This window comes from Ixodes scapularis, unplaced genomic scaffold, assembly GCF_016920785.2.
Source record: "Ixodes scapularis isolate PalLabHiFi unplaced genomic scaffold, ASM1692078v2 PGA_scaffold2__306_contigs__length_199485367, whole genome shotgun sequence".
NCBI lineage: Eukaryota > Metazoa > Arthropoda > Arachnida > Ixodida > Ixodidae > Ixodes > Ixodes scapularis.
In genome coordinates this window covers 101,364,232-101,387,015 of record NW_024609857.1, presented here as the reverse complement: position 1 = coordinate 101,387,015, position 22,784 = coordinate 101,364,232, and the positions used below count along the sequence as shown (strand labels likewise).

Sequence of the window (22,784 nt, the reverse complement as noted above, 5' to 3'; positions counted from 1 at the left end):
TTTGGACCACCTGGGGATGTTTTGACGTGCAACCGAAAGCTCGGTTACACGGCGCCTCCTCCGCAATGAGCCTCCGTCAGATTGCGGGGACCTCGGCCGGGATTCGAACGCGCCACATGGGGATTTGTAGGCCAGCGCTCTCGTCTCGGAGGCATTGAGGCGGTCATAATTTCTCATCACGCTGGACAACTTCTATATCGGTGTCGCCTGACGTCCATACTACGAAAACGCAGCACCTACTCTTCCGCCAGAAAATTTGGAGACCACAGACATGTAGTTTCTTGCCAAATTACTTGTAGAGCTCTCAGTAAGCGAAGAAGTTTTGTCGGCGAGATTATTAGGAGTCCTCATCAGGTCTCTTCGTAGCGTGTTTGGTAAATCTTCAAATGTCGTTGATGCTTGCTGCTGATGCAGTTGACAGTAGTAGGGGCAGCAGTTGTCATGCGTTCCAAATACACATCTTGGTCCATTTCGCAGATTGCTCGCGATCTCTTAAGTTCTCTACTTGCGCGCATGAGTTGCAGAGATAGGTCCCTTTGCCGCGGCTGTCAATCTTTATATTTTAACATTTGTCAAATGCTTTGCGTGACTTCCTCCTAAACTCCTAATGCCATAGTGTGACTTGCTGTAGTTCTTAAGGACGTGGTTAATGCAAGCACCTTCGTTATCATCTTTCCATATTCAGCTCTGAATTTGAGGGCCTTTTAGACATTGGAATCTTCCTCCCGACAACTCTTCTGTACTTAAGCCATGCATTACGCGGCTTTCTCTGAATCCTTCGGCGATGATATTAGACTCTATTGCAGTTGAAGGCCCTCCCACTTTTGAAGCACGCATGATTGCGTGGAGCCTCGTTCTTGCTCATGTAGAAATTGCAAGTACTGCAATACTTGTTACAAACAAAGAGGTATAGGATTTTATTTGTTTGTGAGCCAATGATGACAGCAACACCTGACGTATATCGGTGGTGCTAACTGCGGTGGGCCTATCCAGCATCGACGACGACAGTTATGTACGGCAATCCATTCTCAGTGTAGATTCCGGATTTGCACGCCATTCTGTGCTCTTCTCTTCCAGCCGTGACCATTTCAGAAAGCAAAATGTCTTCTCACTTCAGCCTTACGCTCTCTTCATATTTGCTGAATGCTGTCGGCGAAATGCAAGGAATGTTCAGGAGAGGGAATATTTCTTCTATTGGGAGCTGAACCTATTTCCGATGCATAACGTGCCCATTGCAGCTGCCTCGTTGATGTTGGTTTACTTCGAGTGCTTAGTTGAAATGACCCGTTCTTCATTGCAGTGCGTGTACACAAACGTAAACCAAGAGCATAAGGCCTGCCTTAGCTCATGTAGAAATCGAAATGTGCCACGCGTATCCTTCGGGCAATTATGGCGTCCAAGTTTACGGATTTCGTTAATGAAATACCCAACCGAAACTATTCTTCTAACTTCAACTTGAGTTAAAGAGTGCAAACATGAACTATGTATGGTAGCTTATTATTTGAGATACAGGTGGAGTTTCCATAGCTTGGATGTTTGGCGATGATGCTGGGCAGATTGAGTAGACTCGAGGTTGATGAGCTTGATGATGGCGTTGGCCCTGGTTCAGAGCAGGTTGTTCGATTTGACACGTAGCTGTGAATTAGAAACTAAACATTAGCAAAATACGTTAATATAAATTTTTGCTTCGTCACATCGAGCTAACAAAAAAAAAAATAACGTGTATTCTCTCATTATTCGGACTTGCACGCGATCGCACGTCGTGTTTATCTGTAAAATAAAAAAATGCTATATTGAATAAATAAAAACTACGGATAAAGTTTTTTTGTGTCATCAAAAGCTACGTTATCTTTCCTTTTTTAGATAGACGAGCTTAGAAAACGAACCAAAACCAAATTAGGCACTACACCACAGCCGTGAGGTCGGGCTCCCAATTTATTGCGGCATGGTTAGCGCTGTAGGTGAAATATTTAGCTGGTACACTGTGAAACCGAGCCTGCGGTATTTTACAAGCATCACACAGTAGTGTAACAATACCATAGGCCGGTACGATGCTCATCGAGATTGAAAGGGGCACGTGCAGAGATCGATCCGGAGATCCCTGTGTGGTGAAAGAAACAGGCAGGAGACGGACGTTCCAAAACAACGTTCTATTTCAGTCGTGTCTCGTCAGGAACTGCTCTTCGTGAGCGCGTGAGCGCGTGAGCGTATAGCTACCGCGCGCGTCTTTTTCTCTTTTCCTGTGCCGAGACTGGACTCGCTTGTCGGTGCGTCCAGTCCCTACAGATATGCCCCCCCTTAGAGAGGAGGTAGGACGAACGATCAAAGCACACAAACATTCGAGTGCCAACGAAGTTGGCTTTTGTCTGTCGTCTGGTCGATGTCACGTAGCGCTATTTCCTGCACATGCGCTTGCTCCATATGTGTCGGCTTTAGTCTCTCCAATGCAACGGTGTCATTCTTGCCGTTGACACGCAGGACAAACGTGTCGCTTCTCTTTTCGACCACTGGAAAAGGTCCGATGTAATGTGGGCGCAGTGGCTTCTTTTGCGACTGTCGTACGAAAACATGAGTGGCGTCTTGGAGATCCTGGGTAACGTAGGGAGACTTTGAAGTTCCTTGCCGTGTAGGCACCGGTCGCAAATTGATAAAAATTTGCTTGAGTTGTTCTACATAGTCCAACTGCCTTTGTTGTTGAGGCAGTTCCACTTCAAAAAAATCTGATGGCAAGCGAAGTGCAGTGCCGTACACCAGCTCGGCGGTGGAGCATCCGATGTCCGCCTTCAAGGCTGTCCGGATTCCAAGAAGCGCAAGGGGGAGATGACGAACCCAATCTGAGGGACCACCCTGAGCTGCAAGGGCCGATTTCAAATGTCGATGAAATCGTTCTACCATCCCGTTGGACTGTGGGTGGTAGGCAGTCGTTCTCAAACGGTTGGTTCCGAGCAATCGAGTGAGTTCGGCAAAAAGTGCCGATTCAAATTGTCGACCCCTGTCGGTGACAATCTCTGAGGGGCATCCAAACCGGGACACCCAAGTAACGATAAACGCCTCAGCGACGGTAGCGGCGGTGATATCGGGCAGTGGGGTTGCCTCTGGCCATCGTGTGAATCTGTCGACACACGTTAGGATGTAGCGCTGTCCCTGAGAAATCGGTAGGGGTCCTACGAGGTCCAGATGTACCTTGTTGAAACGGCTGTCAGGCTGTAGGAATTGTCGACTTGGTGGTACCGGATGCCGCTGTACTTTCGCGCACTGGCATGCGATGCAGGATCGCACCCATTCACGAACGTCGGATTTTATCCGGGGCCAAACGTAGCGGTCGCACAGGAGCTTCTGGGATGCTCGTATACCCAGGTGCGACAAGCAGTGAATCGCTTCGAAAAGCTGTCATCGCAGTTCACATGGTACAAAAGGCCTAGGCGTTCCCGTTGACAGGTCGCAGATCACGGTGGTGCCTTCTGGAAAGCTTACATCCCGCAGTTGCAGTGACGTGGATGAACTGCGCAGGGCTTGCAATTCTTCGTCGGTGGTCTGTAGACGAGCCAGCAACTCCAAGTCTACAGCAGAACAGGCTGGGGTGTTCAAACTCTTGGCGAGCATCGCGGAGTTTCTCTGGGGCTAGACGGCGGGGACGACAGTAAACAGGTGGTCCTGTCGTCACGATGTGGTGTTGTACGTCGTGCGAGACGGGTTTGGTCCAATCAGGTGACTGAGTAAGGCTCGGAAACTTACTCAGCGAAGTCTTGAACGCTTCTTCCGGGATCGTGCAGGCAGAGGTGTAGACTGAATTGTCGTCCGTTGCGATACCATGGATGGAAAGTCGCGTGGTGGAGTCTATCAGTCGCCTGCTTCTAACATCCACGAGGAGCTTGTAGTGGTTGAGAAAGTCCGCGCCGAGAATTCCTTGACTGACGTCGGCCACCAGGAAGATCCACCGGAAAACCCGCCGGAGGCCGAGGTTAAGGGTGATCGACCGTTCTCGGTAGACTGGGATGGCGCTGTTGTTCACTGCGCGCAGAAAATAGATCGGTGTCAAGGAACGGTCGGCACGCGTTGCTGGAGCTGCGCTGATCTCGGCTCCGGTGTCAACGAGGTACCGGTTCTTGGTGGCTCGGTCACACACGTAGAAAAGGCGACTTTCGTCGAGGCCCTGACCACTGGTCGCCTCTAGAGGTCGGCCGGCCTGTTTTCCTGCCATGAACAGGGGCGGAGGCAATGCCGGGCGTTGGCACCGAAGCGGCGGTGGTAGTAGCAGACCCCGGAAGGGCTCGGTGATCGCGTGTTTTCGCAGCGTATCCGGCGAGATGTCGATTCGCCGCGTGCCCGACGAGACGTCGAACGTCTGCGATGTGACTCACGAGGGTGCGGGGTGCGGCCTCGTGTAGCTGCGACGACGATCTCCTCCAAACGTTGGCAAAGCTGCTCGATGTTGGTCTGGGGAGGCTGGCTGTTGGCGGCCGATCCAGAGTCCAGGGCTGTTGGTTGCTGTGGAGCCACGGTAACATTGGCGACGGATGGAGTGGTCACCTCCATCACGGCGTCGGCCAGCGCGGCAAGTCCGGGGAGGTCCAACGTTGTTGCTGTTGCCAAAACCATCTGAACATTGGAAGGTAGCCTTTGCATGAACAGCTCGCGGAGGAATACGTCGTCCTGATTGTTAGAGCGCTCTCCAAGAAGCTGGGTCATGCGTCGCAGCAACTGGCTTGGCCGCCGGTCCCCGAGCTCTTCCGCCGAGAGAAGCTGCTGCACGGGGGAGCGTTCCGAAATCTCGGTGCGCAGAAGCAGAGCATTCTTCAGTTGGTCATACGGTGTTGCTGGAGAGGGATTTGCCAGAACGTCGTAGACTTCGTCGGCGGCAGCTGGAGGAAGAGCCGGGACGACGTGGTGGTACTTCCGACCTTGTGTGGTGACCCCAGCGAGGTGGAATTGTGATTCCGCTTGCAGGAACCAAACTCGCGGATTGCGGCCCCAGTATGGTGGAAGGCGGACTGTGGCTGCTGCAACAGTGGCTGGCGGCGAGTCCGAAGGCTCTCCTTGCTGCATTTCACCCGTTCTAGTTGGCGATCACGTCCGGGTCACCAAATGTGGTGAAAGAAACAGGCAGGAGACGGACGTTCCAAAACAACGTTCTATTTCAGTCGTGTCTCGTCAGGAACTGCTCTTCGTGAGCGCGTGAGCGCGTGAGCGCGTGAGCGTATAGCTAGCGCGCGCGTCTTTTTCTCTTTTCCTGTGCCGAGACTGGACTCGCATGTCGGTGCGTCCAGTCCCTACACCTGCTTTCCGCAGTGCGAATATTCTCCTTACCGTCTTTGTGGTATGGTGCGCCCCAAAATACACGGGCAGCGACATTCTTGGCCAATATAGTAATAAAAAATTTGAATACGCTCAATTTCAACAATCAAAAATTATAACTATTCGTAACATAGTGACGATTGTGGGAATTAAAACGCATTTTGATCATCGTTTGGTTGTCAGTGAATAAGAATACCATTGTCTGAGTGTTGAAAACCTCTCAATGGTCGGAAACCGTTGCATTCCCGGGTGGCCATTCTGGTAAACAACTGCTGGAATGAGCTGTTTGCAACAAAATCTAAACTAGAGCACTGCACTTGCCGGAATTCCCAGGTCCGGTTGACCCGACCAAGTGGGTACACGTCCCGAGCCCGGCCTGGGCTACAAATGTTCTTAAAATGTGAGCCCGAGCCTGGCCCAGTCCCGACAAGCATTTAAAATCTGAGTAGGAGCCCGGCCCATACCGCCAGTTTTGCAGACGTGATCCCGATTAAGTTTTTCTCCCCAACCTGACAGGGGCGATATAAAAGAGGGCCGAGTCGTGTTTTTATTATTTTAAAACGTTTCCGCGCCCGACATGGATTGGTTCACTTGGCTGGCCCCGGCTTTGCGGGCCGGCTTGGCCCGAAATATGTTTGTAACAATCCCGAGCCCGGCCCGGTCTTGAAAGATACATACGCTTCGCGACCCGGCCCAGACCCGCGGATCGATCGGGGCTTGAGCTTTCGGGCAGTGCTCTATTCTACATTCTCCGACCATAGGTTCTTTCAAAGTATTACGTTGCCTTTGTCCGAGGAATACGCACATATATACTTTCCAATATTGCAGCACATCTTACCTCCCCAGATCTGTAGAGATTGCTTTCGCTGCTGAAGCGGCAAGCTTGTGGCAGTGTCTTTTTTGCTGTTGATGGAAATATATAATTATCAGCGTTTTAGGTTAGTTGCCGCGGTTCAATATACATCTAGGGCTAACACCTCCATTGGCTAGCTGATCAGCGAGATTGTCGCCTATGGCGATTGTTCAAGTGCCGCGCGTGACGTATGACAAACGCTATCAAGATTGTGACATTCGCCATGGAAAGACAAGGCCGACTGAACGTCGCCATCTGCGGCTCTCACAAATTGTTTGATAACCTCATCGGGGAGCCAAATGTTACATTTAAAGTTTGTCTACCCCAGCGATGTACAACACGGCTACCAGGCTACGGCCCGCCGGGTCCAACCACGAGCCCGTTAGAAACCACCATGCGTATTCACTAAACAATATAACACATGTATTTTGAATTGGCTCATGATGGCACCCGACAGGCTGCAGCTTGGGGTTTAGCCCATCGCAGGATACGATAAAAGATACGTATTCTATGGTTATTCAAAGCGCTACAGAGGGTATGCCCATGCCGAACACTTATGAGTTCTCTCCGGCTTCATTTGGGCCGCCTGTGTCACCAAAGTAGGGGCGGCGGCGCCTCCGCTTAGATGTTGTCTGCGGAGTTTTATCCTCTTCGCCCTGATTCCTGAGAAGTGGAAATCGAGACTACACACCACATATTTTGTCAGTACCTTCCACAGCTTTGACTTTGTTTCCTTGAGCTTAGCAGCGCTCAAAGCTAGCGTAAGACGAAGAACTGATGCCAGGCATCTATACAGCGGTTGCGCGAAATGTGTAAAAAAATTTTTCTAACGTCGCCATTCATTTTTATGTGCTGTTTGCTATGTGCGAACCCCAAGTAAGTCCACAAAAATACAAACAACAACAACAGCTACACTGCCAAATACATGCTCAATAGTTAACCGCAAAACACAAATTTGTAATCCAACGTTATTTTTTAATCTTTGACGACCCGCGTACAGGTATTCAAGTCACGTCAAATAAAATAGTGTTATGAGTTATTTCGCAATTGTTTTGTTTTATTTGCTATGTGTATAGTATGCGACCGTTCCTCGAGCCCTTTAATGCATTTACCAAACTGAACATTGCAGAAACAAAAAAATATAGCACTTAACGTACTCTTTTTCTCGCTAAAAAGGAGTACTGAGAGCTATTCTGGAGTAGGTTTGGACCACAAAATGGTACTATAAAACCTCCATGTCGATAGATGTTTCCAATCCTCCATGTTTTATAAAAATAAACAGCTAAGAAACCTGGGACCAGGCTCCCGACAAAACAATAAAAATAAATGCTTTTGTGCTAATTATTGGCGTATTATAGTTCAAAAAGAAAATTGGGAATCTGTCATTTGAAAGTTTAAACAACTGGCGGCATAATAATGAAACGTAATAGTAAGCATAAACCAGGACCGCAATAAAAAAAAAAAAAGAAAAAAAACTACAACAGATGTATTGTAAAATGATTTTCTCTTTACTACCACACCACCAAAGATAGGGCAGTGGGGCGTTCCGCACTTTTTGACGAATTCCTGACGCTTTTGTTGTAGTTTTCTTTCTATCTCAATCGGAAGGATGCTTCCGCTGCATGAGGGCCGGCGTAGTCTATCGACGTTCAACAAAGCAGCGCTCCTCGCTGGGGTACGTAATTTATTTCCAGGCTGATTCGCCGAGGAAAAGAAAGCGCGACGCGTCATCGCTAAAATAAAAACATTTTTTTTTTCATAGAGGCCCCTAAGATGATGATAGAAGCATAAAAAGAGAAGTAAATACAAGAACACAAAAAGTATGAAAAAAAAAAAAGTGACGCTCTTGGGCGCACGGTGCCGTCGGTTATCAAATCCTCCATCTGCATGACACCGCATACAAACCGGATCGCACTTCGTAGAAGCATCAAGTTTTTAAGAAACTAAACAATGACCAGGGACGACAAAATTAAAGAGAAGGCAAAATGCACACTCTATCGAGGCGCCATTATACACGACTTTATCTGTTCATGTCTAGGTCTGCATGAAGATGCGAGCGCCACCTCTTGTTCTAGAATCACACTAAGTGAGGATGGGGTTTTACCTTAAACGATCGCCTGAGAGAACACGCGAACGCGGTTAAACAAGCGGTCTACAACGGTTCAGAGGTTATATTTACCTCCCGATCACCAAACACGCATAGGAATGTACTTCCTGCTTGGTCGTCCTTCCCTCTACTACAAGAATCGGGGGCCACACCTCGAGGTATGGTCGGGATGATACTAGAAGCCTTCGCCATATGTCGATCCAAGGACAACATCGGTTCCCCCTGCATTGCCCTTTCGGGGAAAGAGATAAGACTTCTTAGTTCAGAGCTTTCTCCCCCCACGTTTCCGACAGCGACGTACCCTTGACGGCATAGTTCTCCTCCTTTCCACCTTTTTTCAATCCTTCCTTTTCTTGTATATACACCAACTCATGTTTACAAACAAACCGGAGCGCCTGAAGCGCCCCTAGCGGACGCCACCGGCGCCGCGCATGCGCGTTGGGGGTGTGGGCAAGAAGCTCGCCGTCGCTCATAAACAAACCATTGAAATGCGATGTTGTCGGCGTCGGTGTGAGTCTCCGCGCTCTTTTTGGCGTTGAAATTGTTGATTCTACGTCCTCCTAACGATGTCTGACTACTTGAGCGGCGTCAGCGAAATTACTGAGGCTCGTTACACCGCAAAACTTAGCGTGAATCATCTGACATGCGGCAATTCATTCCGCGTGGACGCCGCAGAATGCACGCTAAAGCCTGATTCACATGATGAGATCTCGCTCGCAAATTTCACTAGCGACGTCGCTCGGACTGCAAAAGCGTGAACCGTAGCTGAGATGTCGACGTCCATACTAAAAATCGCAAGCAGAATCTAACCAAGTGAATCAGGCATAACAAGTCGGTGATGGCCACTGGTAACAATGATCAGCATCTCCTTGTATCTACTGTTTACGTCCAGCCTGCTTACCAACCTTCAAACGTCAGTCTTTTGATGCCTGCACTTACTTCTTATCGCAAGTACCAGGCCCACGTTTGGTCTACGGGCCGGTGTCCTCTAAAAGAGCAGACGACAAGCAGAAGCGTTTGGAAGAGCAGACGACAGTTCGAACGATCAGGCGGCCGTTTGAACTTGAAGACGCACTGAACGGAGTCCGCAGGTGGTCCGTATACAACTTGACGATTTTCCGGCGCTCATTTTGGAACAAAACAAATAAATTTGATGACCAGAAGTATCCGTGAATTCAACCCAAAATGCTTCCCGCCCAAGCAATCCTGGTCCGACGGCGTCTGGTTTTCCCTTTTTACGGCACATATCCGCGTTCTCGGACGAACCGAGCGCATGAAAACTGACCTTCAAATCTTTCTCGACACTTTTGGTACGGCCCCAGTCGCAGAATTTTGACGAGAAGGCAGGTTTTTGTCTGGTTCCTTTCAAAACAACCCAGGAATACACGTCTCACATGGACACTTCCGCCCACAGCCCCGAACCGGAAGTGCGTCCGACGCGCCACCACCGCGGCGTGACGTAACAGAGATGAGTTCTTGGTGTCAATAAATGTTGTTGCCAGTTGGAAGTTTGTGTTTGTCCGTAACTTCTCGTTTTCTTCCTCAAGTTTAATTAAAGACTTTTTCTCTTTCTGGCAACGATTGAAAAACTTAAACCTCTCCGATATTTCATTGGTCTGGGGACCGGAGTACACATCTAGCGCTCTTTGACTTCCGCAAATGTGAGAGAGTTAGGTTTTCGTAGAGCTATTCTTCCGCAGAGTATTCAAAACCGTTTTGGTTCCCTGTGTCGCGACGAGCAACGCGCGTTTCTTCGCGTCGGCCTACACCTTGTTGCCTTCGAAGTATGCCTCCACCTTGATGAGGTACGCGCTTCATTTGTTCTTGTCGTCATCGAACTCCGGTAGTTGGTGATCCATCCGTAAATTAGAGGTCGTACGGTCTGTTCCTATGATGACCAAAGGATCCCCCTGGCTGTGGGTCTCTTCATCGTCCTGACTCCTCGCCACTGTTATAACTTCAGACCCCGGAGAAGACGACACAATATAGAACCGCGGATCAGATTAAAAAAAGAAAAAAAAAAAAAAAGAAAAAAAACCTCTTATCTTTTTTTTTTTACTTTCGGTTCCTACGTGAAATTAATCAATCACGACAAAACCAAAATATATTGACTGGGTTACGACACAAACACACAATCGTCACTCTGTCGCTCAATTCACTTGGGTGCACTTTTTGTTATATTATGGCCAAGGCTGTTAATGTCCTCCAATATACACGCTTCTTTGAAATCATACAAATATGTAGGCAATTTATTATACAATTTCGTGTGGAAATAGTCGAGCCATCTGCACACTTGGCAGTGACGGTTCGCAACTGAAGCTACATTGGCGTTCTCAAAGCCTAAGGCCTTGGGCGGCAGAGTTCGGGAGGAAGCAAAATTCGGAGGGGGAGCGTGGGCTAGAGTGGCACCGGCACTTTGCAAGCTAACGCCTTAATTCTGTCTATACATAACGAAGAAAGCAGGACTGTACCTTCTTGTATGTTAAATTAACCGCCTCCATAAAAAAAAAAAAAGAAAAAGAAAAAAAAAAGAGCACAAGTCCAGTGACTACAATGAACGACATGCTCTTTTAAGCGGCGCTATTCGTATTTGTCTCGATAGTTTCGATGGCAGCTGGCGCCGTGATCTCTTTATTGATTCAGTTCGTCGTCCAATCTAAGGCTACGTAAATCAAGGCAGAGCCTCAGAGGGCACAGTGTCAACAGCTGAGCGAGTGTCTTCGTAACCGACAGCAGGAACACACACGCGACAAACAAAAGCAGCATATCGCAATCACTGCCCCACGCGGAGAGTGCGTCTAGATCATTTTTGTTCTCTTTCTAGACATATATGCCAAGTAAGACACTATCACGGCATGAAAAATCAGTTCTTGACTACAACGGCGGAGCCGTACACGTTGGGACTCAGCACCGTAGGCATATTCAAAAACACTTCGGTGAGTTTTATCTCGTCAAAGCCTGCACTCATGAGGAGCTGTTCCGGTCGCCTGTTTATGTGACATCCGCAGAAAGAGAAACTCCACATTGGATCGAGCAGCGTCTGTACGACGGAACCCCAGGTTCCTGCTGGATGAGCCACGTGCTCCAGGAATACCAACCTGCCACCCTGTGAAAGAACGAACATTCTGGATGAAAGCACGGTCATATCTCGTTTTACGGGCCCCGTTAGTATGGAGGAACCCGCTAACTGAGCAACGTTTACGGGAACTTGATAAATGCATACATTTTTGTCTCGTTAGTAAAAAAACTCTCATATTATGGGTTTTTTTTTTTTTTCTGGGGCGGTGGGGACGGGATGGAGACTGGGGATCTTGTGTGTGTGTGTGTGGGGGGGGGGGGGGGGGAGGGGGCGGAGAGGTTTCCATTAACCAGACCACGCTCCACAATATAACGTAAAATTCCCCTACGGGTGTTTTGCAGAAAACGCGGATTGCTATTCATCTGTGACTGGCTATACGGCCGCTGTAAGCTCAACACTACGTGGTCCAAAGCAGATTTGCAGGGATTTGTTGTTGCACTTACTCACTGATTGAAATACATCAACGGCGACATTACAAGCTCTTTCGGGGCACGCGTCGGCCGAGACGACGTTCAAAGCTTCGAATATGACGATAAACTTATGGCGTAGCTAAGTATCGCATTCTTTTCTGCGATCCGACTAGTCATGAGCGAGAATTCTCCGCAGACACATTAACATCGCCTGCCGTTGGTCTTTGAAGACCCGTTCAGACGCTTGCCACTCCTTAGGACCGAGTGCCTTAAAACCTCATAAAAACTCTTACGACGAGACACTGCCACGATGCCGCCATCTATACGGTGAAGCTTGTGGGAGCAAGAGTCTCCCACCACGGCCAGAGGCCGCTGCCGAATGCCCAAACTGGACAACGGCCGAGGCGCGCAATAGCGCACGTATATGACAGGCGCAGAAGTCTATAAAAGAGGGCACACGCCCACACAAAAAAGGTGAGACGGACCGGTGACACGGGGCCGTGTAGGTCGAATGCCCGGCATTATTATACTTTTCTACTAACAACCCTTTGATGTCACTTTAATAAATGTAGTTTCTCGTTTTGGAAGCCCCGGCTTCGTGTTGTTCCTCCCGGATGGGCATGCAGCAAGGCAACCCTACCACATGGCGCCCAACGTGCTTTTGCTGCCCTTCTGTCGGAACGACACGGGGCTAAGCTTCTTCTCTCGGTAAGTTTTTTTGTTTTTTTTTTCAACCGCGGTGTTTATTTTCCATGTAGTGCTGGTATTCGCGACAGCGCGAGTGCTCGTTGAATTGGAGCCTCAAAACATTGCTTAGTCACGCAGGGGCGTGTTTATCGCTCTGGGGGCGTGTTTATTTTTTTCGAGTGGAGTATAAAATGCTCCAACTCACCAATTATTTCGTCTGCGTGACTGAAGAATGTTCTAATGTGCCTAGTACGTACAAATTATTCGTGATATTTGCTCTTATAATCAAGCGCAGAGAGAAAATGCACTCGCTCTTTCCCATACAAATGCATTACCAAAAGTCAACTTCTGACTGCTTGCTGTCTACATCGAAATGCAACAGCACACTAGCGCCACCTGAGCCTCTAGCGTTTATTGTAATAACTCTATGGTGACGGCGATGAAGGCAGACGGCTTTTATGCTGCGGAAGAACACTGCGGCGCAGCGATACGAGGTCCGTGATAAGGCGCTTCCCGCATGCTTTTCGATGGGCGGAACGCGAACAAAAAAAGTTCGAAATAACAACTTAACGCAGAAGGCTAGTTTTCTCCAGCAGTTCATAATTTGACGAGCCTTACACGAAAAGAGTTTTTTCTTGTTTTTGCCATCCCGCGTCCTATTTTTTTTTTTCTTCTTTTTTTTTTAAATCCGTAACATGGGTTCGACCTATCAAACTGCCGATGGGCCTAGCCCAACCCGGCCTAACCTATCCGATATAGACTAATCTAATCTAATCCAATGTAACCCAGCCTAGCCTTACACAAATAAATAACGTTTTGTAGGACGCCGTTTATCTATACCGTCGTTTTCCGAAATTGAAATGTGCTTCCACGCCTTTGCGACGTCTTTGCTAACTTTCTCACATGGAAGTTAAGTCGAAGTTAATAAATGTACAACCTACGGTTGTGGCTTGGCCCCTCAAGCTTTTTGATAAATAGCCAACCTTGACAGGCAGGCGTTTTCACGACCCTTGTCATATCAGACTCGACGTGTGCGATCGAAAGAGCCGCTGTGATCGGTCTTCCACGGTTGGTTGAATGATGATTATAACGTGAGCAAAAGATCTCTTCAACGGAAATAAGAGGAATGGAAGAAATTCAATTTTGGCGGTGTTGGCAGCGTTAGTTTCAAAGTGCAATGATTTCAAGCTTCCACCAAGCTCATTACAAACACCATCGAACTTGTTGTTCGCGAGGTAATGACGTCACGAGAGGGAACCATAGGATGGCGCCACCAAAACATCTCGCCGCTAATAGTCAAAGATAGTCATTTAAAAATTTCAGTCACGTACCTTCGCAAGCACTCTCCTGCACTCAGCGAGAACTTTCCTCACTTCGGTCACGGAGCAAAGCACGTAGGTGATCAGCACTACATCGAAGTGACCCTCGGGAACCCCTTGCATGTCCTCGGCGTACTCGTGAATCCAGCGTTCCATTTCCACGTTCGGGTTCTTTTTCAGGTTTTTCCGGAATCCGTCGTCAAACTCCGCATTCGGGTCTACGTTCCAGTACTTCACGTTCCGCTGCACGTGCTCCAAGTTGGCGCCGAAGCCGGCGCCGATCTCCAGGACCCTGATGGCGCCCTCCTTCTTGAGTGTGCCGTCGTGGGACACCAGGTCGTTTAGCTGCGACATGGCTTGCCGACGTACCGCAGTAAACCGGTCCCCCCAAATGTGCATCACCAGGGGGAACACAATGCGCGCGAAGAACGCTTCGTGCAGCTTCTTGCTCATCTTGAACGGCACCAACAGGAAGACACCGAGGGCCATGGTTCCATAACAAAAACAAAACATTAGGATGTCGTCAAGCCTGGCCATCGCGGAAGTTCGTACACCAAGATGCCTTCTAGAGTACTTCCTCTTCGGCAGCTCTCTGACAGGAAAATAAAAATATACAGTTTTTCGCGGTCTCAGCACGCGTGCGTGGCTGCTAGACTTACCTTCGCTATAGAAGAAATATAACTTTCAACAATAAAAAGCGCGATTATCGCACGTCTCGCTCTCTTTCTCTTTGTGACTGTTGATTTGCTACTCTGCTTATCGGTTGGGACCTCCCTGGTTGTTTTTTTCGTTTGCTTTATTTTGCAGCAGGCCTGCGGTTGTGAGCGTGAGGCACAGGCTCTTTATGGGTCTCTATAGAATCAGACAGTTCTAATGAACTTCTTAAATTTACATAGTTGACATAGCACCGAATCTCAGAAAGGGAACCACTTAAGCGTACGGATTCAGCAGTTGTCAGGATGAAAAAGTTGTCAGGATGAAAAGTAATAATATTCCGCCCGTGCATTCGTAGTTGTGCCTACAATTCTAGGAGAAAATTGTAATGAATGAATTCAGAAATCACCTAGTACAAAGATTTATGCTACAAATGGGTCTTTTTGACTATGTCCCTAAGTGTGATGTTTACACGCCAAAAATGCGCAGCGCCACTCACAAAAAAAAATACATTAACAATTTGGATAATTTGTGCGGTTTCTATCAAATGTTTTTCCACGTTTTAGGAGAGACTTTATTTCTTTTGTTTTTTTTATTATTCTCGAGCCCTATCCAAGACATTCAGCTTGTAGAGAAAATAGAAAATAAAAAAGTCCTATTCTACAGTAAGGTTTTCTGAAATTGGTGACGCAGACGGGATGCACTTCGAAACATTGACCTCTGTGTATAATCATGGCAAGCGTTTGCTATCCTCTAATCTATTCGTGTCCTTGACGATAGGAAACACTTCTGCACTTCCAAACACTTATCACCTAGGACGGGAGTCGTCAACCCTTTGCAGCGGCGAGCCTAGTCTTCACGAAGCCGACACCGAGGGGGTCGGACGGCAAGTCTCGAAGGGGAGGGAAGGGGGGGGGGGGGGGGGAGGTTGGTTGTTGGGCAGGCGAAGAAGAGGCAAAAAGGAAGTGAAGACATTCTCTATACAAGTATGGTAATGCCGGATAATGCCAACTGGATGTGCTTCTTGTTTCTGTCTAACCCCATTTGATGCACGTGATTTCAAGTTACATCACGCCGCGATGCTCCGCCCCCCGCCGCCATCTTTCCGTACCACCGCGAGCGCCCGAGCGCTTGGCAAGCCTTCGGTATGACCCGGTCCGTGTAGTCGGCCAGTTTTTGCGCGTTTTGGCAGCTTCACGTCTTTCTTTTTCTGTTGTTTTAATCACCTCACGTGTTTTCTGAAGTCAGTCACTCGACAAACGAGTCGCTCTAGTCTATTTAGGCAGCGCACTCGGGAAAAAGATGCCACCGTCGCAAGAGCGCAGTGTGCCGATTTGTCCTGGCTACTTCGACGAGCTCGTTGGCCCCACAAGAGCCAGATATGTGAAGAAGTTAGAACTTTGCGACAGTGAAGATCCGTACGAGCTTTGCGTCGGCGTGGACTCGACGGCCGACGCTGGTGTTTTCCCCAACATCACGCACGGAGACATGGTCAATTACCTGGTGTTCTCCGTCAGCTACGCGACACTTCAAGAGATGAAGGCGTTCAAGTCCCTTGAATCGCACAATTACTTCACCAGTGGTTGGGTGAAAGGTCCCTCGGCGCGTGGAATGAGCGGCGACAGGACCCTTTTGCTCAGCGAGGTATGTACGCGACGTACGCTACCGTCGTTTTCTTACCTTGGCTCGGTCAACGCACGCTCGCTCGGCGGTCGCCCGAAGCTTACCGCGTAGAAGTGCATGCAAGAGAGGTTTGAAGCCTGCAGCGAACAGCGGTGAGCGCTGAATTTAAAAACGGCGTTCGAGTGTGTATACAGCTTTAAGCTGCGATTGCATGACTACACAATGCAGGAAAACGTGATCTGAATTAATTTAAGGAGAAAGAAAATCGAGAGGAGATTTCAGCTGTTATGAGCTATGAAATCAATCTAATTTTTCTTTTTTGAAAGTGCTTATCCAAAACGCTATCCCTCCATTTGTTCACCCTGCTTAACCCTATGAATAATGGTGTTCTTAATCTACATTCTGTGCTTGTCATTTCAGGTGAACCACTCCCAAAGGCTAAGGGAGACCCCAGCCAAGGTCTGGATCGTTGTGCACGGTGATGGCAGCATCATAACTGCCCACTGCACTTGTATGGCTGGAGCCGGAGAAGCTTGCTCGCATATTGGTGCCAAACTCTTCGCCGTCGAGACAATTGTGAGAATCAGGGACTCGTCAACCTGCACCCAGAAAGAGGACAGGTGGCTGCCTGCCTACACATCGACTGTGGAATACAAAGAGGCTGCGAGAGATCGACTTCTCTTCGGCTAGGAGCAAGAAGAAACGCCTTCAAGGGTGCGGTGAGGAAGAGGCTGTTGCGAGCATGAGACTCCCCATCCCGGAACCATCCGAGGATGAACTCAGAAGGCTTTACGACGTATGTTCTGCTGCCGAACGAAAACCAGCAGTGCTGATGATGGTCGAGGGACAAAACCATGTGTTCCCCCCCCCCCCCCCCCCCCCCCCCCACAGCGAGAGAGCCAAGCACGCTTCGGGGTATCTTTACCCAAGAAGCCCTCTCAGACACCCTTGACAAATTGATCGAACGGGCAGATGCATTTTTCGCTTCGTTTTCTGTTAGTGCGGCAATGGTCAAGTTTGCCGAAGCAACAACACGAGCCCAGTCCAAGTGCCCCAAATGGTACACATACCGGGCGGGGAGAGTCACCGCGTCTACAATGAAGTCGGTGTGCTCGACGAGCGTCGAAAAACCATCCCTGAGCGTCCTAAAGCGCATTTGCTATCCTGAAGACGGCAAGTTTTCAACGCCTGCAACAAGATGGGGACTGGACCATGAAGAGGAGGCAGTTCAGAGCTACGTGGGCAAGGTCAAAAGTGCCCATGCCAACTTCACGTACCGCAGGGCTGGGCTGTATCTAAGTACACGGTATCCGCACCTTGCAGCCAGCCCAGATGCCGTGGTACAGTGCGACTGCTGTGGGAGTGGACTTGTTGAAGTTAAGTGTCCATACACACAGCGGGATTCAGAACTGCATGTCACTGATCAGCGCTGTGTTAATGACTCGCATTGCATTGCGACGAGCAGTGATGCCTTGCCGCAGTGCAGCGGCAGTGACTCTGAACCACGAGATGTGTGCGCCGACCCCAAATTCTGCTTGAAACGTGTGAATGGACGCCTATCGCTCAAGCACGATCACATGTACTTCTACCAGTTGCAAACCCAAATGGCCGTCTGCAACGTCGAGTACTGCGACTTTGTTGTATGGACTACAAAAGATATACACGTGGAACGAGTGTTCAGGGATGGGGCCTTTTGGTCGCAGGTACTGCCAAAAGCAACTCTGTTGTTTGTCCACGCTGTGCTTCCGGAGTTGCTCTCGCACTACTTCACGAGAAGCGCTGCACCTGATGCAGAGCAGGGACTTCAACCGAGCTGCTTTTGCTTCTGCAGAGGCCCAGAGTCGGGCAAAATGGTTGCGTGCGATGCCGAGGGCTGCAAGCTTAAATGGTTTCATTTTACGTGTCTTGGCCTTACACGCGCTTCGAAGAAGAAGCAGTGGTATTGCCCAGACTGCAAGGCAGCAAAATGATTCCTTGCACTTACTGAAGGCAGCTACTGAACTGTTTTGTTATACTTTCCAACCTTTTGCTTGTGTCTTTATATTGCTAGTTAGTGCAGTGTTGTTAGTAACTTTCTGCAGCATTCTTGTTAGATTCAGTGATAATATTATGGCTCACAACGTTCAACAGAGAAAGCAGGGTAGGATGAAATGTCCAATAGTGGGTTACAAATAAAAGCCACTTGTAGGTGACTTAACTGCTTCGCTGTTACTGGGTGGGTCCACCTCACAAAACAAACGCTACATAACATGCACAATTGAAACAGGAGCACTGCAGTTTACAGTACTTTATTGGGGTCTCTGCAAGCAATCTAAGTGCAATAACAAAGCTAGAAAAACGAAAACCACAGCAGGCCTTTTTGGCTCGACATGGCTGGCCAGAACAAACTCTGTATAGTTCGGAAAAGTAAGTTTTGCCCCGAACAGACTGAATAATTCTAAAAGTACTATATGGTGTTCCTCATGAAGTAGACGTAACTTAACATTCCAGAATCTAGCTTTCCACTATCGGCTGTCACAAAAATTAATTGCGGAGTTTCAAACTTACGACTGTTCGGTTTCTTAAAAACTGGTTGTCCCATAGAGTGCTCGGGGATGCCTGCGACATATTTGTCTGGATGAGCATCAAACAGGCATTCATTTGCGCATCACTAGTGGGCCATGCATGCTTAAGAGCCGAAACTAATGGTCATACTGCACTAACTAAAAACACATTGGGTTGTGTGTATGTCTACACAGCCTACAACGTGGTCTGCCTCAACAGGCGAAGAGTCTCCCAGCTGTAGATGAGAAAATTGGCCAATGCAGCACAACCGCTAGCCTGGGGTCTTTAACGTGCACCACGCAGTGGTGATACACAACCATACGCCGGTACAATGCTCATCCAGATCGAAACAGGCAGGGGTGGGGCTTGAACCCAGGATCCTGGGTTCTGCAGTGCTAGCTTTCGCTCTGTGTGCTCCAAGCTGGTGTGCGCTAGCCCACTCGGCCACCGATCCCCCGCACTAACCAAAGTTTCTAATCTATAGCGTAAACAAGTGTCGCCTTACACTGGCAGACTCTCCTCACGCTGTATGAACACTTGCATCAAATTTGCTTTTGCTTTGCTTGTGGCGAAAAATTAAATAAGATTAAAATTGACAGAGTTCATAGATTACAGACGTCCAGGTACCGTGGTATGCTGTAGAAGGTGTCCGACCATCTACTTTCTCTGCAGAGCACTTGAAGAGCCGATCACTGCAGTCTACGGAAAAAAAACCTGAGCAAGATCAAGAAATGCCAACCGCACTGTGGCACTGGGCATGACGTGCAAGTTAAACGCGCGCTCAGTGCCAGACTGCGAGCACCAAAATCTCCCTGTAGGTTGCAACGGTTGGCTCTCCAAGTGTTCTGCAGGGAAAACAAACACACCAGTTACTTTCTAAGAGAGTATGATACAGCTGATGAATTGGCAGGCATTTTGCCTCATTCAGCAGCTGCATCATTTATCGGTACTACTGAGGGAGAGAAGTTCGAAAGGGCACAGCACACCGTTACCACTTTGTCGACTGCTGGCAGATCATCTCCAGGCCGGCATGTAACAAAGTCGACTGGCAAAGTGCTCTTCAGAATCACATACTTGTTGCGTTCTAAGCCGATAACCCTCTCAACGTGTATTCTTACATTGGCAAGCTTCCTTGTTGTCTCCACATCTGACACACTGAGCTGCTGCTTGCCCTTCGTAAATGCGGGTATATGGAGCTTGGCACGATGAAGTCCGACACTGTCCGAAATGTCAAAGCCGCGGTCTGCTAGGACAACATCTCCCGGTTGCAGCTTGTCGAGGATTCCACTGTGCTCTGTGACATGTTTGTCGCTTGTTCTCCCTCCCTAACCCTCCGATATGAAAGTGGTGGCCCCCTGTGGTGCTATGCCTATGAAGAATTTGGCAGTGTTGCTTGATTTATACTGGGACCACGTCTGTGCCCTTGGGAGCAAGGATGAGGGCCGTTCAATCTTGATCTCAAAGCAGTCCAGAACAACCGACACCTTGTCCCCAAAGGCATCGTAGAATGGCTGTGGCATGGTTTGTTGTAGCGTTCGTCTTTCTGGCCAGATGATTTGGCTTTTGAAGCGAAAGTAGGCAACATGCAACCAGCGGTCGAAAACTCGACTAGTGGTTGCCTCGGACACACCAAAGCGAAAGGCCAGATCCTGGAATGTTAAATTAAGTCTCAACTTCATCAGGAAAACCAGGAATTCCTGAAACTTGCTCAGGCTGTTCGTTGCGGTGTGATGCACAGCACACTCAATCAGGAGGTACACTCCTAAAAGGACATCAAAACTTTCTAATCCGGTGTAGCACTTGACCTTCTTGGGGTCACGCTGAAGGGCTGCTGCGGTCAGCTGGTAATCCTCTTTGCTCTGCCGCAATGCGTACACCTCGGTGTTGACAAAGGCCAGGTCATCCTCCATTGCAGCAATGTGGGCAGCTGTGACGTCGGTTTGCACGCTGGTGCCTGCAGTGAGAAATGGAGTCTTTGTGACCGAGCTCTTAAGATAAAGCAGCGAGACCTTAAAAAATGTCTTCCACAAAGGCCTTGACACTGCTTAAGATATTGTCAACACGAAGCAATGACGCAAAGGTCATGATTACCTGTCTCCTCGGAAATACTGACATTCTCGATGTCCTGGGGGTCCAAGCGCTGTCCTGCTGCAGGCTCTCCATCTAGTGTGATACCAATGAAACACATGTAAACATTTCAAACATTTCATAATCAGCTGCATGTAACAAAACCAACTAGTTAAAGGCACCACATAACTGTTTCTAACAATCAGCACAGTAAGTTACTGGATTCGTCCGCGTCCAAATCCTGTGGAGGGCGTACCGATGTCTTCGCATTGCTGCGCCGTCGCGTCCTTTCGAATCGAGAGGTGCGACGTGAAGCCGAACGATCCCCCTTGTCTGTGTAGGCAAGCTTGAGACTGGGAATCCAGTCAGGATTCGTCTCACCAAACAACTTCGAGGGAGCGCCTGTAAGATGAGAAGAACGGCGTTCGTTGGCGCGTCCGTGGCAGCGAGACTCGGTGCAGCGAGCGCACTTGTTTACATTGCGATGTTTCACCAGCACCCAGTTTACCGACGGATCCCGCAAAAAAGAAACGCCAGAAAACGTTCCTACCTGTGACGAAGTGGATGCTGCATACGGGTGTGTTATCGTTTGCGACCAGGTCGGCTCTGTTGATCGTCGTTACCCACGCGTTTCTTCGCATATTTGACAGCTCAAACGTGCGCTGACACTGGCGCGTGATCACCTTCGGCAGCCTGAAAAACCTCGCGTCGCCGACCGTGTTGCGATCGCGACGGTTCTTGCTCCTTGTCCTGTTCGCACAACCGACAATCGCGCATGCAACCATGGCAAAAAAATACACTCGGCAAAAAGGCGAGGCGGAGAGCAAAATCGCGGAGAGACGCTCGCCGTACGCGGATGACTCGGCCGGCTACGGGGGCGATGCAATGGCGATTCGGCTTCGACTGGTTTCGGTACGGAGCTATGGTGGCGGCTATCCCAGCATGCAACTTTTGATGACGTACGTGCAAGGCATCTGTACACGAACTCAACTCTCCTACGTCACGCCGCGGTGGTGGCGCGCCGGACGCACTTCCGGTCTGGGGCGGTGGGCAGAAGTCGCCGTGCCAGACATGCATTCCTGTGGTCCCTTGGAAGAAACGAGACAAAAAACCTGCCTTCTCGTCAAAATGCTGCGACGGGGGTTGTACCAAGAGAGTCTGGAAAGGTTTGAAGATCAGTTTTCATGTGTTTTTGCCCCCTCCGTTGGTCCGAAAACGTGGATAGTAGCCGTGAAAAGGGCAAACCAGACGCTGTCGAACTACAATTGCGTGCGCGGGCAACACTTTGTGGTCGCCAGATGTATTTGCTTTGTTCCAACATAAACGAGAGAAAACCGCCAAGTTGTCCGAACTACCCACGGGTTCAGTGCGTCTTCAAATTCACACGGCCGCCTGATCGTTCGAACTTTCGTCTGCTCTTTCAAACGTTTGCTTTTTGTCGTCTGCTCGTTCAAACAAAAGCGGCCTGTAGACCAAACTTTGACCCGGTAATTGCAATAAGAAGTAAGTGCAGGCCTCACCAGACTTAAGTAGGCTCGGTGTAAGCAGTAGATACAAGATGTTGATCATTGGTACCGGTGGCCATTACCGACTTGTTACGCTTGGTCTGTTCCCGCTTCCGATTCTCAATATCGACGTCGATCATCGCCGCTACCTTCTACACTTTTGCAACACGAGCGACGTCGCTTCCGAAAATAGCTGGAAGAATCTCATTATGGTTTTGGCGTCCATTCTGCGGCGTTCACGCGAACGAATCGCCGCACGTCAAATTATTTACGGAAAGTTTAGCGGCGTAACGAGCCTTGATAATTTCGCTTAGGCGATTACAGTGGTAAGACATTGCGATGAGGACGTAGAATCGACAATTCCAACGCGAAAAAGAGTATGCAGACTCACACAGACGCCGACAACGTGACATTCGAGTGGTTTGTTGACGCGGGACGCGGTGCTTCTTGTCCGTACCCCATTACGCATGCGTTCGAACTGTCGTCTGCTCTTTCAAACTTGGCTGTTTTTTGTCGTCAGCTCGTTCAAACGACAGCGGCCCGTAAACCAAACGTTGACCCGGTAATTTCGATAAGAACTAAGTGCAGGCCTCAAAACACTTTTGAAGGTTGGTTGGGGTAAGTAGGTTAAGTGTAAACAG

General features: G+C 49.0%; 4 protein-coding genes across 5 annotated transcripts; 1 reads left to right on the top strand and 3 right to left on the bottom strand.

The window, feature by feature from the left end:
- Positions 1-1,605: 1,605 nt before the first annotated feature.
- On the bottom strand, positions 1,606-5,046 carry LOC121047805. The gene is made up of 2 exons (XM_040503404.1): positions 4,183-5,046; positions 1,606-1,635 (listed from the first exon to the last, which is right to left on the bottom strand). Exons 1-2 carry the CDS (start codon positions 5,044-5,046, stop codon positions 1,606-1,608), a joined length of 894 nt encoding a protein of 297 aa, XP_040359338.1.
- Positions 5,047-10,818: 5,772 nt separating this feature from the next.
- On the bottom strand, positions 10,819-14,464 carry LOC8030847 (methyltransferase-like protein 7B). Of its 2 annotated transcripts, XM_040216982.1 has the most exons (3): positions 14,410-14,464; positions 13,763-14,342; positions 10,819-11,361 (listed from the first exon to the last, which is right to left on the bottom strand). In XM_040216982.1, exons 2-3 carry the CDS (start codon positions 14,285-14,287, stop codon positions 11,119-11,121), a joined length of 768 nt encoding a protein of 255 aa, XP_040072916.1. In that variant the 5' UTR covers positions 14,288-14,342; positions 14,410-14,464; the 3' UTR covers positions 10,819-11,118. The 2 variants fall into 2 exon arrangements, with proteins under 2 accessions (XP_040072916.1, XP_002403158.3); XM_002403114.3 differs by lacking the exon at positions 14,410-14,464 and having other exon boundaries at positions 13,763-14,403.
- A 1,047-nt stretch (positions 14,465-15,511) lies between these two features.
- Positions 15,512-16,770, top strand: LOC121836778. The gene is made up of 2 exons (XM_042291969.1): positions 15,512-16,048; positions 16,448-16,770. Exons 1-2 carry the CDS (start codon positions 15,707-15,709, stop codon positions 16,715-16,717), a joined length of 612 nt encoding a protein of 203 aa, XP_042147903.1. The 5' UTR covers positions 15,512-15,706; the 3' UTR covers positions 16,718-16,770.
- A 2,495-nt stretch (positions 16,771-19,265) lies between these two features.
- On the bottom strand, positions 19,266-20,865 carry LOC115323697. The gene is made up of 2 exons (XM_029984076.4): positions 20,663-20,865; positions 19,266-20,525 (listed from the first exon to the last, which is right to left on the bottom strand). The coding sequence occupies exons 1-2, from the start codon at positions 20,757-20,759 to the stop codon at positions 19,897-19,899; spliced, it is 726 nt and encodes a 241-aa protein (XP_029839936.2). The 5' UTR covers positions 20,760-20,865; the 3' UTR covers positions 19,266-19,896.
- Between the last annotated feature and the right edge of the window lie 1,919 nt (positions 20,866-22,784).